At 62.5% G+C, this 17,272-nt stretch overlaps 1 protein-coding gene across 2 annotated transcripts in view; it reads right to left on the reverse strand.

Moving 5' to 3' along the window:
• The window catches only part of PACS2 (phosphofurin acidic cluster sorting protein 2), a 68,936-nt gene that overhangs the window by 9,869 nt on the left and 41,795 nt on the right, over positions 1–17,272 (reverse strand). For both annotated transcript variants that reach the window (XM_045559197.1, XM_045559204.1), the window contains exons 5-17: positions 12,132–12,294; positions 11,682–11,755; positions 11,419–11,499; positions 10,136–10,195; positions 4,986–5,143; positions 3,271–3,361; positions 2,976–3,050; positions 2,704–2,846; positions 1,678–1,810; positions 1,472–1,576; positions 1,184–1,290; positions 843–997; positions 41–151 (exon numbers count right to left, since the gene is read on the reverse strand). In XM_045559197.1, coding sequence (XP_045415153.1) covers positions 41–151; positions 843–997; positions 1,184–1,290; positions 1,472–1,576; positions 1,678–1,810; positions 2,704–2,846; positions 2,976–3,050; positions 3,271–3,361; positions 4,986–5,143; positions 10,136–10,195; positions 11,419–11,499; positions 11,682–11,755; positions 12,132–12,294 — 1,456 coding nt within the window. The remainder of the gene's footprint in view (positions 1–40; positions 152–842; positions 998–1,183; positions 1,291–1,471; positions 1,577–1,677; positions 1,811–2,703; positions 2,847–2,975; positions 3,051–3,270; positions 3,362–4,985; positions 5,144–10,135; positions 10,196–11,418; positions 11,500–11,681; positions 11,756–12,131; positions 12,295–17,272) is intronic.

The following is a 17,272-nucleotide window of genomic DNA, read 5'->3' on the forward strand; positions in this document are numbered from 1 at the left end:
ACGGAGGGTCGGGCCCGCCCTGGCCAGCTCCCGGCCTCACCGGCACTCTGGGCCTCCAGCTTGCTGAACAGGTCTCTCCAGGCCAGGTCCTGGAAGAAGTTGTTGTAGCGGTAGTCCACGGAGCCCAGGTACCTCGCCACGGGGTGGGAGCCTGCGTGCCCAGGGAGCACCGTCACCACGCGGGGGACCCAGGGCCGAGCGGCCCGTCCCCACGACACAGCCGTGGCGCTGCGCCACTGCCCCCACCTGGCCCCTCGCCTCCCAGACCAGCCCACCCCCTGCTCTTGCGCCTCTGCCCTCCTGGGAGGCTGAGCCCGCCCTGCTGAGGGAGCCGCCGCTGAGGCCCACCCGCCGCGCTCCCTGCGGGAGGCCCACCCAGCACCGAGGGCCACACGGGGCCGCGAGGCGCCCCAGCCGCGTGGGGCCTTTGACGTCGGCATCTCATGGGCACACGCGGGTGAGGTGTCACCTCTGGTCCTCGCTACTTGTCAACAGGTGAAGGCTGGATAGGTTTGTTTCGTAATAAAATGAATTGTATGAACCAAAAGAATTAACAGGGTTCCACGACACGAGACCTTGGCAATTGGAAGGTTGATCACTGACCCCTGCCCTGCGTTTCTGACGCTGGAAACCCAAACGGGCCCTGACCCAGTCGTCCCGGGGAGGGACAGGCACCAGCTGGGGCCACCGCGGAGGGCGAGGCCTGCTCTCGGCCCCAGGATGGTGTCAGGACGTCGTGCCGCCGCTTTCCACGTGGTTCAGGCTGACGAGCCGGCAGCCATATCACGCGAGGTGGCGCGGAGCGTGAGCCCGACTGCCCGCGGCCGCCCCTGTGGCCTCACCCAGCGGGATGACGAGGAAGCGCATGTAGCCGAGCCAGTCGGGGGTCTTGTGCGACAGCTGCTCCACGAAGAGCCGCAGGACGGCGCTGAGGTAGTGCTGCGCCCCCGCCACGGCAATCTTCACGGGCGTCGGGGGCTGGGAGTTGCAGTTGCAGCTGCGTCCCCGGCGGGCGGCACAGAGAGGGACAGCGCCTCAGGGGAGCTGTCCCAGCCCAGGGGCAGCCGCCGGGGGCCCAGAGCAGACTGGCGGAGCTGCGAGTGTGCACCCCTCCCGCAGCCCTGGGGCGCAGGGTGCCCCGTCCCACGCGGCAGCAGGGCGGGGCAGCGCGGCCCGGACTCACTATCGCTGTATCCGGGAGACGATGGTGCTGAAGGCGGCCTGCACGTCGGCGGCGGAGCAGGTGCACACCACGGGCAGCGTGTGCCTCTGCAGCACGTCCGAGAGGAACTGCGCGGGGGACGGGCCGGCGCTGACCTCGGCACGACCGCCAGGGCCACCCCCCACGCCTCGCTCCCAGGGACTCCGGAGGGAAACTACGCCGGCCGCTCCTGCTCAGGGCCGGGCAGGCGCACAGGGGCCTCCCGCCCTGCGGGCAGAGCCCGACCCGCCGCCACAGGCTGCCGCCTACCTGCCCCTGCCAGTCGGCCGTGTTGACCAGGATGATGTTCTCGGGAAGCTGGTCGTCAGAGACCAGGATGTGGTTCAGCTGGTCGTACACGGTCTTCCTGGGGATCTGCGGACACGCGGCCGTCCACACTCGGGCAGGAGAAGCGGCTCCGTTGCTGCCCCCACTTCCCGTGACCCCGCCAGCCGCGACCCCCGCCAGCCCCGCACCTGCAACTGGCTCCGCGAGTCCGGGCAGCGCTCGTTGTCCAGGCTGTTGGCCCGCTCACTCTGGGGCCGTGCCGGCTGCCGCTCCTTCAGGGACGTGCTCCGGCCCCGGCGGCCGGCCTGCTTCCCCTCGGACCTATCGGAGACCAAGACAGGCTGTGGTGGCAGGGCCGGGCCCAGGGCTCGCTGTGGCTACACATCGCGGCAGCCATGGGGGCAGAGCCGCTCAGCGGTGGGGGAAGGAAGGACACCACAGAGTCCCCTGCCTGGCAGTGGGTCCATGGGCCTCCTGGAGAGGCCACCGCTGCCCGGAGAGGCCCCAGGGGCCCCTGAGCCGAGCTGGCCCTGCCCTCTGGGTCAGCAGCTGGGCGGAACTGGGTGTAGCCTGGACTGGGCACCAGGCTGTCAGGGTGACCCTGACGAGCCCCTGGGTAACTGCCAGGCTCAAACACCACGAAAACGTGAAATGGAGACCCTGCAGGAACAACTGGCTGACAGGCCTCTTTGGCCGGGCAGGGGTGCTGGTGGGGGCAGGGGCAGGGGCAGGGGCGGGACCCGTGGGGAGGACGCAGGTCTGGCTGCCCATGGCCCCGATGGGAGACCCGGGACCTGGGGCTGCAGGTTTCCCGTCTCTGCAGTGAGCGGGGGGAGGGGCGGGCCCACGCGAGACTCTGGGGGTGCCCCCACCAGGAACCACCCGCGGGCCCCTCACCTCAGCCACCCCACTGCGTGTCTCGGCCCCCATACCCGGCCCTGGGACCTTGTGCTGCCCCTGCCCTCCTGGGCTCAGCCCCCGCAGCTGCCTCCCCAACCCCAGCTCCCCACGAGGACCACTGCCCAACGGCCAGAGCTGCCGGTAGCGGATCAGACACGCATGGTCCCATCCGGAGCTCCTGGAGACCTTGAATCTGCCCCCCGCCCCCACTCAGTGACTCGTCCCGCCCCCAACTGATGCCCCTGGACCGCCACTCCCTCCGGCTCGGGGCTGTACCACCCTGGCCTGCCCGCCTGGCGCAGCGCCCCCGTCACCTGGTGGAGGGGATGACCAGGGACTCTGTCTTGGTGATCCTCCCGCTGGGCGGCAGCTTCTCGGTGAACACATCCAGGGTGGAGGGCTCAGCCTCGGGGCTGTCCTCCGGCTGCCCTGCCGGCTCCCGCGGGGCTAGCGCGCCCTGGCGGCAGAGACAGACCTGTGCACCTCCCGCCGCGGAAACGCACGCCCACGACAGGGCTTCTCCACCCCGTGCGGGCCCTGGTTAGGCTGAGGGCTTTGGCCTCTCGGGGACCTGTGAGCTGCTTACAAGGGCCACCGTGTCGGAGATGCTGTCACTTGGCCGCTTGCCTCCCAGGGACCGCGTCTTCTCGGGCACGTCAGCCTGGGGGACGAGACGGGCTCGGTGGCTGGTGCCGAGGCCACCTCACTCCCGGCAGGGGTGACAGGCCCCGAGGCGGCCAGACAGGCGGGGCGGGGCACGGGGGCTTCAGGACAGCAGGTGCCGGGAGATGTGGCCACACCACAACCAAGCCAGGACCGCCCACTCCGCTGGTGCCGCACACCCACTGCGCTTCCTGAGGACAGGTCGGGCCGGGACTCACCGGGCTGGGGGGCTCCCTGTGGCTCCGGGCGCTGTGAACGCTCCCTATCTCCGTCTGCGAGCTGGAGTGCGACAGGCCTTCGAAGTACGGCCTGGCCGGGGAAAGGCAGGTTACCTCCCAGGACTCCCCACCCCCACAACCCCACACCTGGGGGGCCAGCCTGGGGGGCCCAGCGGCGGAGCAGAGCTGGCTCCAGAGAAAATCGGCCCTTACGAGCCTGTGTGGGCACATCCCTCATGCCGTCCACAGCGTGGGAGGAGAGGGGACGTGGAGAGGGCAGGGGATGCGGGGCTTTCTCGCCAGGCCACCTGGTGGCCGCCTCTCAGCTCCTCCCCTTGCTCTGAGGTCACTCACGGAAAACCCACGTCCCTGAAACCCTTTCCACTCCCAGTGTTGACTCGGGGCAGGGCTGCTAGCAACGCCTGCCGTCGTGCCAGGGCCAGGCCCCATCGGGAGCCGTGGGCTGCAGCCACGAGCAGGGCAGAGGGGCACGAGCAGCACAAGGCGGCAGCACCGCCAGGTCCAGGTGGAGCCTCCCAGAGCCCCTCGCAGATGCAGTGGGGGGAGGGGGGCCTGTCAGGCCAGACACCCGGGCAGGTCTCGCGCCCAGCGTTCAACGCTCCCACCCGGGCGATGAAGCATGTGAAACACGTTGCCACTGAGTGTGACCACTCAGCATCACGGCCCCCGAGAGCCCACGCCTCGAACCATGGTGGGCACGCTGGCCGGCCAGGGGCTCTGGGACGTGGCCGACATCATGGAGCTCAGGGAGGGGGGGGGCATCTGGATTACACAGCACGTCCAGTGCAACCACACGGCCGTGAAAGACAACACAGGGAGCCCACCTGCTCGTGTACACTCCCCTCCGTTGTTTAGGTCGAAAAGCATAAAAACACGACAAATCTTCCCCACTGCAATCTGGGTCTCCCAGCACCTCTGTCCTGTGGGCCGCGTCCCTCCCAGCAGGCCGGGGCCTCCCAAGGGGCCACAGCCAAACCCAGGGGTGCACCTGCCTCTGCGCCGGCCCCCCTGCGCCCGCCCCGCTCTCCAGCTCCGCCCCCGGCCCCGCCCCGCTCTCCAGCCCCGCCCCGCTCTCCAGCTCCGCCCCCGGCCCCGCCCCGCTCTCCAGCCCCGCCCTGCTCCACCCTCCGCCCTCTGGCCCCGCCCCTGCCCCACCCCACCCCAGCCCCGCCCCCGCTCTCCAGCCCCGCCCTGCCCCACCCGGCCCCGCCCTCCACACTCTGGCCCCGCCCCCACCCCAGCCCAGCCCCGCCCCACCCCCCGCTCTCCGGCCCCGCCCTGCCCGACCCGGCCCCGCCCTCCGCACTCTGGCCCCGCCCCCGCCCCGCCCCGCCCGTCTGCCCCAGGGGCAGCCTCTGCAGCTCCCACGCGGTCCCTCCCCACTGACCCACCCCGGCCTCCCCCACCCTCGACGGGGGCCATGCCCTGCCCTGCCCAGCAGCACGCAGGGGCTCCCTCTGCCCTCCCTGGCCCGGAGCTCGCGCCCCCAGCACCGGCTTCTCCACAAACGCACCGCGCTCGCCGTGACCGGAAAGCTGCCCGGCCCCGCCCGCCCCGCGGGACTGCGGCACAGGGCGCCGGCCCCGGCCACCCTGGAGGCGGACCCCACAGGGACCTTGCAGGGGGCCCCGCGCTGCTCGCCGTCCTGGGGCGAGACGCACCCACCAGCACGCGCAGCCCTGGCCGAGCCTCACCTGAGCTTGGGCTTGGGGGTGCTGAGGACACTGTCATCGTCCTCCATGTCGGGGCCGCTGTCGCTGGGGTTCTCCATGTCCAGCGTGTCGTACAGAAGGTCCAGGTCCTCCTCTGCCTCGGGGACGTGCTCCGCAGGGTCCTGCTCCGAGTCCAGGACCTGCAGGGATGCCAGACTGCGTGAGGGCCGGGCCAGGGCGGTCCTCGCAGACGCCGCGTCACCTGGGCGAGCCGCCCGAGGCCCACACAGAGGTGTCGGTAGGGACAAGATGAGGAGGGCACCCAAGCCACCAAACCCTTTGCTGCCAGCACGTTCTGAGTCCAGTTAGTCTGTTTTGGAGCCTCCACGTGCTGGTCCAGCGCGCCACCTGCTCTCGTGGCTCAGGTGCCTGGAGTGTGGTGGGAACTCGGTGAGCAGGTGGTGCGCTCGGCAGGCGCACAGGTGTGCAGCCACCAGTCAAGGCACAAAGTGTTTCCCACACCTACAGAGACTCCCCTGGCCCTCTCGTAGTCAATCCCTTCCCCTCATGCCCAGGCACTCCCGACCTGATTGTGCCTTAAGTGTTGCCCCTGCCAGAACGTCACGTGAAAGGAGTGGCACAGTGTGCAGCCTCACTCACGCGGCTGTGCGTGTTGACACCTAACCCCTTCTCCCTGCCTGGTGGCATCCCGCTGCACTGACAGGCCGGTCTGTCCAGCAAGCCACCAGCAGGTGAGATCGGGGACGTTCCCGGTGTCGGGTAGCACAAGGAAGCCGCCGTGAACATCTATCTGCACGTTGGTCTCTGTGTGCACAGATGTTTCCCCTCCCCAGGTCACCATGCAAGAATGGAGCTGCCGGGGTTTGGCGACTGTCCGCACAGCGGCTGCGTCATGTTACCTTCCCACAGGCAGCTGTTACCCTCCAAGGTGCATCGTTTCCTGTTTATTCCAGCCACCCTGGGGGCGTGTAGTCGCTCACTGCAGATTGGGTTTAAATTTCCCTAATGACCAGTGATAACAATCACGTGCTCACCAGCCACCTGTACACGGTCTTTGGAGAAGCTTCTATCCAGATACATCCTTTGTCCGTTTTAATATATATATATATATATATATATATTTTTTTTTTTTTTTTTTTTTTTTTTTGAGACAGAGTCTCACTTTTTTGCCCGGGCTAGAGTGAGTGCCGTGGCGTCAGCCTAGCTCACACCAACCTCCAACTCCTGGGCTTAAGCAATCCTACTGCCTCAGCCTCCCGAGTAGCTGGGACTACAGGCATGCGCCACCATGCCCAGCTAACTTTTTCTATATATATTTTTAGTTGTCCAGATAACTTATTTCTATTTTTAGTAGAGACGGGGTCTCGCTCAGGCTGGTCTCGAACTCCTGACCTCGAGCGATCCACCCGCCTCGGCCTCCCAGAGGGCTAGGATTACAGGTGTGAGCCACCGCTGCCCGGCCTATATTTTTAATTTTTTTAAATAGACAGAGTCTTGCTCTGTCGCCCAGGCTGGGGTGCAGTGGCACAATCACAGCTGCAGCCTCGAACTCCTGAACTCCTGGGCTCAAGCGACCTTGTGCCTCAGCGTCCCACATCACTGGGACTGCAGGCCCCACCACGCCCAGCTAATGTTCCTCTTTCTTACAGAGATGGGGTCTCACTCCTGCCTGGGCTCATTCTGAGATAACTTTGAGCCTGGTGTGAGCAAAGGGCCCAGCGTCCTTCTCCGGCGTGTGTATGTCCAGCGGTCCAAGCACCATTTGTTGAAGAGACTATTCTCTCCCCACAGAATGGCCTTGACGTCCTTGTCCAAAATCAAACGACCCTGAACAGAAGGGCTGATTTCTGGCCCTTCAACTCTCCCCGCTGGTCGGTGAGTCTGTCCTCGTGCCGGTGCCGTGCAGGCCTGGGGAAACTGCAGCTGCCTGGTAAGGTCTGACCTTGGGAAGTGTCTAGTCCTCCAACTCTGTTCTTTTTCTAGACTGCTGGGCTATCCACACACATTTTAGCTTGTCAGTTTCTGCAAAAAGGCAGCTTGGAATGTAACAGGCATCATGTTGAATCCGTGGATCAATTTGGGAGGTGCCACCACCATGACAGGATTAAGTCTCCCAATCCAGGGATGCCGGGTACCTTTCTACTTATTTGTAGACTCTTTAATGTCTTTTAAAAATGTCTTGTAGTTTCAGTGTATGAGTCTTGCCCATTTTTAGAGTCGGGTTCTCTTTCTTACTGGGTTTCAAGAGTTCTTTCTTCATATGCTGGATACAAATCTTCACCAGATACGTGACTTTATGTCAGCGCGTGGCTTGTCTTTCATTCTTTCAACAGTGTCTTTCAGAAAGCAAATTTCTAGTTTTTTATTGTGGTGATACATATGTAAAATGTAACATTTACCATTTTAACCCCCTTAAATGCACAGTGCAGCAGTGTCAGGTGCACTCACACAGTGGGCCCCTCTGTGGACTCTCCTGGCCCCAAAGGCAGCTCTGCCCCCTCGGACACGCCCACCCCGCCCGGCACCCCGTCCTGCTTTCTGTCTCTGTGAACCCGACGACTCTAGGGACCTCCCTTGAGTGGGATCACACAGTCTTTATTATTTTGTCTGGCTTATTTCACAGTTCTTATTTTTCATGACGTCCAGTATATGAATTTCTTCTGTTATAATCATGCTTTTTGGGTCCTAATAAATCTTTCCCTAACCTAAGTTCACAAACATTTTTCCTATCTGTTCTAGAATTTTTATAAGCTTTAAATTTATGGGTTTTTGGCTGGGTGTGGTGGCTCACACCTGTAATCCCAGCACTCTGGAAGGCCAAGGCGGGAGGATCGTTTGAGCTCAGGAGTTTGAGACCAGCCTGAGCAAGAGCCAGACCCCGTTTCTACTAAAAATAGAAAGAAATCAGCTGGACAACTAAAAAAAATAAAAAATAAAAAATAAAAAAATATATATATATAAAAATTAGCCAGGCATGGTGGCGCATGCCTGTAGTCCCAGCTACTCGGGAGGCTGAGACAGGAGGATTGCTTGAGCCCAGGAGTTGGAGGCTGCTGTGAGCTAGGCTGACGCCACGGCACTCTAGCCTGGGTGACAGAGTGAAACCCTGTCTCAAAAAAAAAAAAAAAAATAACAGAATGGCAACTGTTTTTCCTGGTGTGCCAGTACTCATTAAAAAAAATTTTTTTAAAGTAATTTTTTAGAAGTTTTAGGTTTTAAATTCAGAAATATGATCCACTTAAGTTCATTTTTGCATATGGTGTGCGCTATGTGTCAAGGCAACTTTGCTGAAAATCAACTCACTGTACAGGTGCAATACCTATGCTCATAAAATGGAAAGTATAAGACACTAAACTGAAGCTGAGGGTTCCAAGAAACACACTTTACCCTAAATTCACTCCTGTAGCAGGGAGCCCTGACCAGAGGCTCTGCTCAGTCCTCACGGGACAGACCTCCGCTCGGGCCCCGGCCAGGCGGGAGGCAGCCAGGCCTGCTCTGCAGTCAGCCCGGAGCTCCCCGAGGTTAGAGGATCTGCCCCCTCCAAAACCCCTATGTGGGAACCTAAGTGCCAAGGTGCTGGCGTGAGGAGGTGACGGTCCTGAGGGCTCTGCCCTGGGAAAGGGATTAGCGCCCTTGGAAAAGGGGCTTCAGGGACCTTGTTGGCACCTTCCCCCACGTGAAGACACCTGAGGCGCCATCTCCGAGGAGCGGGCCCTCACCTGACACCGACTCTGTCGGCACCTTGACCGTACACTCCCGGCCTCCAGAACTGTGAGCCATAAATTTTGGTTGTTTATAAATTTCCCCGTCTAAGGTATTTTGTCACAGCAGCTAATGGTCTAAGACAGGCTGGACCCAGGCAGGTAACCGTACTTCACTGGGCCTCTCCCGCCCACCCGAAGGTTGCAGCGAGGGTCCCCAGCGCCGACCGTGCCTGGTGCCGACCTCCAGGGAGACCACTCTGCCGCCCCGTGCCAGGCACAGCTGCAGGCTGCGCAGAGACGGCACTGCGCTCGTGGCAAAGGGCCTGAGTGACGTGTGCAGATCGGGAAAGAGATCATGTCACTCGGCTGCAGCTGCCTTAACCTGTGTGAATTTTACTCAAAGCTGGGAGAGCCGTCCTTTGAAAGCGGCAAAGGCCTTTCCCTGAACAGCGTCCGGGATGTTGGCCGAGCTCCCCCCAGTTTGGGCTCTGGGCCCCAGAACCACATCTGGGCAGGCAAGGCCACATCTGGACTCAGCCCGACTGCATGGACAGGCATGGGTCCCCACGGTCACGATGCCACCACGAGCACCCACCCTGACCCACAGGCACTCAGAGGGGTTGGCGAGGCCCCCGCCCGGGGCGGGGGGAGCAACCTGGGCCAAGTGTCCACCTTCAGGGGCACCTGGGAATGTTCCACTCCAGGACACAAGGACACAGGGCCCAGCTGGACCACCTGCGGCCCTGGGCTGTCCTTCCTCCAGAGCCGGCGAGTGACCCGCCACTCCCAACGGCTGAGAAGCGCCTGTTTTGGGAACTTGCACTGAGAAGTGTGTTGCTGGGCGCGGGCACGAGAGGCTGGCCTCAGACCCTGCTGCTTCAGGGGCACAGCCCTCGTGTGCACGGCACGTGACCGCCGTGTGTGGGTGGCACGCTGCCCTGACCACGCTGCTCCGAGGCCTGGCCACACACACACTGCCTCTCCACTGTGTGTCCAGGGCGTCAGCACTAATTTTCTTCTGACCATGTCAAAAATAACCCCAGAAAACCAAGACATTTTTCTTCTCATGATGAAAGCTATGCAAGCTCATTGTAGAAAATTTGGTAAGTACAGAAAAGCTAAAAGAAGAAAATTTTAAAACCCCAGGAACGCCGGCGGCGGGGCCTGTGTGGGCCGGGGTGCGTGGGGTCTCTGCACCACCTGCTCAGCTCTGCTCTAAAGCATCAAGTCTATTCATAGAAACACGCACACGCGCACGCGATCCCGTGGCCACGCCCCAAGACGACGTCCTGTCTTCCCCTGTGTGCCGGCGACTCGGAGCTCAGCAGAGACCCAGCGGGTGATCCCAGGGCCTCTGCCGGGTCCTCCAGGTGGCCCTGGATGGTGACATGGTCACTGAGCCGCCCGGCAGGGCTGCGCGGGAACAGGCGGCAGGGGCAGGACCCCGGCCGGGCGCAGCTCACTCACCTCATCCGACACCTTGAACCTCCGCAGCAGCGCCACGACCTTCTGCTTGAAGTTCTGCTGCTGCAAGACAAGGGCAGAGTCAGGAGCTGCGTGGGAGCCGCTGCCTCCAGAGGCGACAGCCGGGCAGCACAGGGCGGCGTGACGAACCCAAGAGCGCTCCCAGCACCTCAGCCTCCAGCAAGTTCATGGGCATCTAGAACCACAAGCCAAGGTCCAGCGGTCCCAGGCCCGGTGAAGGGGAACCTAGGGAGGGCCTGTGCCAACACTACCATTCTTCCAGAACACTCCACAGCCCTTCCCGGGACTCCAGGAGGAGGAGGGTGCTGTGCGCCCCACGTGGGGTGGACACTTGGGCTGGCTCCCGGCAGGCGCTCGGGTGGGTGTGCTCGGCGGGCATTCCCGGCCCCCTCTGCCCTCGCGCCACCCTGGGCTGCGGAGCCTGGGCTCCGGCCACCCTCCCGGTGCAGCCCTGCGAAGGCCGCGCACGCTGCTCCCTCCATGGCGGGGGCTCGTGGGCCCTGGGACCGAGGCCCAGACTGGTCTCTGGGTGGCGCGGGGTGCTGCGCTGCGGTCCAGAGACACGGCTTCGCCCCTGTCGGGAGCCGCCCGCCCATCTCCCTGCCAAGGCAGCAGCGGTGTCTGGGGCCAGACTGTGCCTGTGCCCCTCGGCTCTGGGCAAGGGCTTCCCTGGCCACCATGCTGGCCCGGCCTGCGGAGGCGTGGCCGGTGCTGCCAGTTCTCTACAGGGCTCTGCGTGCCGGTCCTGGGCAGGGCCGTACCCCAAGCTGTCCTCCAGGAGGAAAAGCCTGGCAGCTCTGCCCCAAGCTCCTGGGGCCACAGCGCCAGGCAGGCCAGATGCTGAACAAAACCAGGAGAACTGGCCGCACCCAGGTGCGTCTGGTGCTGGACCAAGGAGAGAGCAGCCTCCCCCAGGCTGGGTCACACCCTGAGCCTTGGAGACAGCGGCACCTAGCAGGGGCCAGCAGCAGGGCTTGGCCCGGGATGCCCCCGCCTGGCTCGCGCCCGCCTGAACTAACAAGAACCAAGTGCCCCGCACCCGGCCGCGGAGGCTGAGGCGGCAGCGTGGGGTCTTCATGCCTCCACCACCGCATCTGGGGCAGAGGGTCCCCAGCCAGCCCCGGGAGACGCTGTCAGCAGGCTGTGGGGCTGCGTGCGCTGTGTCTTCTCCAGTCCCACGCCCTCCCCAGGACTCCGCCACCGCGTCCCCGGCCGCCCTGCCCCCCGCCCCTTCCCCGGTGTTGGTAAAACCAGTCTCCACTGACCCTGGTCATGGACGTTGTTCTCACTATCGGTCGCCGCTGCTTCTTCGGCTTCCCCACGTCGAAGTCGTCCTCGTCCAGGTCCTGCGGGGACAAGCACGGTGCCTGGGCTGCGAGGCGGGACTCCCAGCAGCGCACGTGGGCCGGGGTGGGGCACTTGGTTCCCCCCCACCCAGTGAGCACAGTCCACCACCAGGGCCCAGGACTGGCGGGGCTCCCCCCACCCCCCAGCGAGGCCGGCGCCCCGCGCAGCCCCACGAGGTCACCTGCCCCTGCACGGCGTCGTCGCTGGCCTCCTGCTCGGAGGAAAAGCTCTCGTACTCCTCCTCGGAATAGTTGTCTGTGGAAGGGGCGGACAGAGGCACCTCGGGTTCCACCCACTGGAACGAGCAGCCACCGAACCGCAGACCCCTGATGCCGAGGGACGGCGGGGACGCGGCCCCTACAGAGCCCAGCGCCCCGGGTGCAGGTGCAGTGGCCCCGAGGCCCAGGAGCCCGATGGCGGCAGCCGCGAGGCGTAGGGCTCGTGGGAGTGGGGGAGGGCTGTGAGGACGGCGGCTCCACACTGGCCGCCTAGGACCCCCACAGCCCCTCCTGCCGTGTTTCAGCCTAGCCTTGCGCTGGCTGGGCCCCTGCCCACCCTGGGGTGGGGGCGGGGACATGGACCCCAATTGTGATGCTGGCAGCAGCCGGCGGCCAGACACAGGCACACTCACCCGCAGACTTGGCCTTGGGGCCGGCCTGCATGGCGCTGTCCTCGTGGTCGATGGGCTGGCTGGACAGGGACACGATCCAGATCTCGGCCACCTTGACGGGGGCCTCTTTGATGCTGCTGCAGAGGCTGAGCACCTGGCCGCCCTCCGCGGGGTGCTGCATCACCTGCAGGCAGGGCACGGGTCCAGCGGGGCCACAGGACGGCGCCGCCACCGCAGCCCAGCCCCTGGCTGAGGCCCGGGCTTCCGGGGGATGGATAAGAGGCCGTGCACCTCCCAGGGGCACCAGGAGAAGAGGGCAGGGCTGTGCGGGGCAAGTCAGGGCCAGGCAGGGCCACGACAGACTGTGGTGGACGGGGAGGCTGCTCTGGGTCTCGGGCACTCCTGCTGCCCCTGCAGAGCCACGCAGGCGGGTCCCGGGTCCTACTCAGACTCTGCCTTCGCCCGCAGCAGCAAAGTGACGTGTAATGCCGGCCCCCGACCCGCAGGGTCCAGTGCCCAGGGACCTGTGGGGGGAGTCCCACAGCAGAGACACCTGGCAGGTCCAGCCTCTCTTGTGAGAGGCTCCCCTGGCACCGCTTGCCTGCACCCCCCCAGCCCCCCCCAGCCCCGCAGACGCGCACGACATCACCCAGACGCGCTTGCTGCGCTCCAGCCGCTGCCCCCGGGGGGTTGTGTGCTCAGACCCAGGTACCAGGATTCTATAGACCAGATTTTTTTAAACATTTGGGGGCCTGATTCTGGGTGCCAATGTTCTAATCCATCAGTCAAATAAGAAAATAAAGTGTTTAAGCAAGCGTACATCTGCTTCCACCTGCACTTCACAAACCAAATGAGGAAGGGCAGCGGCAACTTCACGCCAGCACGCACACCCTTCCGACACCTGCGTATGCATGCGGGGGCCACACCTGCACCCCCGTGGCTGCAGCTCCACCGTGTGGGCCGCCGGGCGCGGTTCTGGGAGGAGCAGGCGAGGGCCCGGGCAGGGCACATGGGGGTCGGCAGCTCACGCTCTGACAGCCCGGGCAGGAGCTCGTGCCCAGCGCCAGGGGACCCACGTGGGGCTGGGGCTGCCCCCCCCAAAGAAAACCCTGCCCTTTCCTTCCTTCAGGGGGGAGCGCGGGAGAGAAACTGGCCTCTTATCAAAGGTGATTCTGCTCTGACCGCTGCGGCGGCAGGAGTGCCAGTGTTCTGCTGGGCACCCCGGCGGGCCTGGGGTCACGAGGCAGGTGGCGACCAGGAGCTCGCTCGGGACAGGGGCCTCGGCTGAGGTGGAGCCCCCTGCGGCCCAGGCGGGGCTCGGAGGAAGCCTGGATGGCACAGGCCCAGCCTCGGGTGGGGGCTGTGGGCCGTGCTGGGCTCTGACGCGGCCTCAGCTCCCTACGGCCACCATACAGCCTCTCGTCCAACCCTTATCTGCCCCTTATCTGCGACTCCGCCCGGCCCCGGGAGGCTCTCCCATGCAGGGGCCACGAGTCCCCTCCCTCCCCGCCCCACGCTGCACAAGGTTGGCCGGCTTCCCAGCGAGGGGTCTGGCTACCACTGAGACTGGGAATTTTCCTGGGTGACGCTGGCCAGCTGGCACCTGTCCTGGATGGCAGCCAGTCCCACTCCTGCCCGGTGGACCCCGCGACCCCCTCCCAGGCTGGCCTGCCACATGCTCTCTGGACGCTGAGGGACCCACGGCAAAGGGCTGGACTTGACCAACCTCGAGGGCCCCAGCTCCCAGCGGCCCTGACTCCTGACGGCCTCCTCCTTTCACTTTCAAATGAATTTTAATGACAGAATGACATGCTTAATGGGAATAAATAGAATAATCAATCAAGAAATAGAATAACTTAAATAGAATAATCAAAATAGAATAATCAAATAAATAGAATAATCAAAATTTTGCAAACACAGGCCGGGCACAGGGGCACACGCCATAACCCCAGCACTTGGGGAGGCCAAGACAGGAGGATCACTTGAGGCCACGAGTTAAAGACCAGTCAGGGCAGCACAGCCAGACACCGTCTCTATGGAAACATCTTAACAAGCAGCTGGGCGTGGCCACGCCGCAGCCCCAGCTTCTAGTGTCGGCGCCGTCTTCCCCGATAGCACCTGCTGTGCGTGTCTATGTCACACTCTGGTAGTTCCCACAGTATTTCAGCCTTTTCCATTATGATTGTATCTGCTGCGGTGACCTGTGATCAGTGACCTGTGATGTCACTACTGTCATTGTTTTGGGGCACCACAAACCGTGCCTATGGAAGACGGCAAACCTCGGTCCCCCATCTCCCTCTCCTCAAGCCTTCCTCTTCCCTGAGACACAACAAGATTGAAATTAGGCCAATTAATAACCTTATAATGGCTTCTAAGTGTTCAAGCGAAAGGAAGAGTCATGTGTCTCTCACTAAATCTAAAGCTATAGATGATTAAGCTTAGTGGGGAAGGCATGCCAAAGCCATGACAAACTGAAGGCTAGAGCCTCCTGTCGTTGTGGACGCAAAGGAAAAGCTCCTGAAAAAAATTAAAAATGATACTCTAGTGAACACAGAAATGATAAGAAAGTGAAACAGCCTTATTGCTGATATGGAGAGAGTTTGAGTGGTCTGGAGAGAAGATCCAACCAGTCACGACATTCCCTTAAGCCGAAGCCTCAGCCAGAGCAAGGCCCTCACTCTCTTCAATTCTATGAAAGCTGAGAGAGGTGAGGAGGCTGCAGAGAGAAGCTGGAAGCCGGCAGGGGTTGGTTCATGAGGTTTGAGAAAAGAAGCCGTCTCCATCACATGAACGTGCACAGCGAAGCAGCAAGGGCTGATGGAGAAGCTGCGGCTACGATCACTGACGAAGGTGGCTACACTAAGCAACAGATTTTCAATGTAGATGAAACAGCTTTACACTGGAAGAAGATGCCATCTAGGACTTTCATAGCTAGAGAGGAGAAGTCAAGGCCTGGCTCCAAAGCTTCAAAGGACAAGCTGACTCTTCTGATACAGACTAACGCAGCTGGTCACTTTAAGTTGAAGCCACTGCTCATTTACCATTCTGAAAATCCCAGGGCCCTCAAGAGTTAGGCTAAATCTACTCTGCCTGTGCTCTAGAAATGGAACAACAGAGCCTGGATGACAGACAGCACATCTGTTTACAGCATGGTTTACTGAATATTTTAAACCCACTGCTGAGACCTACTGCTCAGAAAAAGATTCCTTTCAAACTATGACTGCTCATTGACAATGCACCCTAATAGCAAGAGAACTAGAATCAGAAGTGGAGCCTGAGGATGGGACTGAAGTGCTGCAATCTCACGATAAAACTGCAACGCATGAGGAGTTGCTTCTTATGGATGAGCAGAGAAAGTGGTTTCTTGAGATGGAATCGACTCCTGGTGAGGACGCTGTGAACACTGTTGAAATGACAACAGAGGATTTAGAATATTCCACAAACGCAATAGGTAAAGCAGCAGCAGGGATTGAGAGGACTGAATCCTATTTGAAAGAAGTTCTACTGTGAGTGAAATGCTGCCAAACGGCATCGCCGGCTACAGAGAAATCCTCCGTGAAAGGGAGAGTCAGTCGATGCAAACTTCCTTGCTGTCTCATTTAAGAAACTGCCACGGCCACCAGCCCTCGGCCACCCTGAGCGGTCGGCAGCACCAACCCTGAGACAAGACCTTCCGCCAGCAACGAGATCACAGCTGGGGACGGCTCAGGAGATTTTAGCATTTTTAGCAGTAAAGTATTGTTTAACTAAGGCATAATGCCGTCACATGCCTAACAGACAACAGTATAGCGTAAACATAATGTTATCAGCGCTGGAAACAAAAACATTTGTGTGACCCACTTTATTGCAACACTCGCTCTGCCGGGCTGGTGTGGCGCCCGCTGGGCCGCAGTGCCTGCCGGGGCTGCCCGTGCCCGCGGCCCACGGCTCTCGGCCGCAGGCACAGCACGTCCCGTGCTGAACGGTGGAGGCAGCTCTGACACTACGGCAGGTGCTTGTGCAGCCAAACATTTCTAAACATAGAAAAGGTGCGGTAAAAATACGGCGTAAAAGATAAAAATGGCACCCCTGTGCAGGGCACCTGGCACGGACGGAGCCTGCAGGACCGGACGCTGCCCTGGGCGAGTGAGGGGGCGAGTGGTGCGTGAACGTGACGGCCGAGGACATCCCTGCGTCCGCTGCAGACGTCACGAGCCAGCGTGGCACACTCAGACGACACTGACTTGACAGGGAACAAAGCAGTCGTGCTACGAGGTCGGGACGGCTATGACGTCACTCATGACAGGACTCCCCCTTACTCGGTTGTAATCTCAGGGGGCTTCAGTCGGATACCGTCTGTCGTCCACTGAAATCATTCTCGAGTGGCGCGTGGCCGTACAGGCACCCAAGGGACAGACCACGGGGAAGCGGCTGCACGCAGATGGGGTCAGCCGGGCGACGGCTCCCGTGCTGTCCCCACCCTGCCATCTTGCCAGTGCCCCACCGAGAGCCGCCCATCCCTAGACACCTGGGCCTCCAGGTCTCCCGGGCTGGACCTGGCCCGAGTGCTGGGTGCGGCGCGGGGGGAGGACCCAGGGGGCAGGGTGGCGTCACGAGGACAGCTTCCCCGGCCGCCACCACGCTTCCAGGTCACCCAGAGGCGCCCACTGCGCCCCTGCAGCCTGGTCTCAGGCCAGCCGACCTCCTGGGTGTCACTGAGGAGCCCGACTGGCCGGGGCTCCTGCATCCCCCAGGCCAGGCCCGCAGACCCACACGCCCACCACACGCTCCCCTCCCCAGGTGCAGGGGGGTCCCGTCGCTGAGACCAGAGCCCTCGGTCTCCTGCCGGTCAGCTCGGTCATCCCGGGAGGTGTGAGAAAGGGGCAGCAGGTGGCAGAGGGTGGCGGGTGCTGGTCCCTCCCTGACGGCTCAGCTGGGGTCCGCACCAGAGAACAGCTGGGTCACCCCCAGAGCGGAGCCACCCCACACCAACACCCACTGGGCACCCACTTGGGCCCAGGCCCTCCGCTCCACTTGGCGCCTCAAGTGAGGGCGCAGGGCCGGGCGGTGAGCCCTGCGGGGCAGTGCTGGGGTGGTGGGGCCCAGGCTGCTCGAGAGGAGGTGACACCCGAGTGTCCTCGTGAGGCCTGCACGACTCTTCTCCCCACACACCCGAGGTCCCG

This window comes from Lemur catta, chromosome 1, assembly GCF_020740605.2.
Source record: "Lemur catta isolate mLemCat1 chromosome 1, mLemCat1.pri, whole genome shotgun sequence".
In the NCBI taxonomy this organism is placed as follows: Eukaryota; Metazoa; Chordata; class Mammalia; order Primates; family Lemuridae; genus Lemur; species Lemur catta.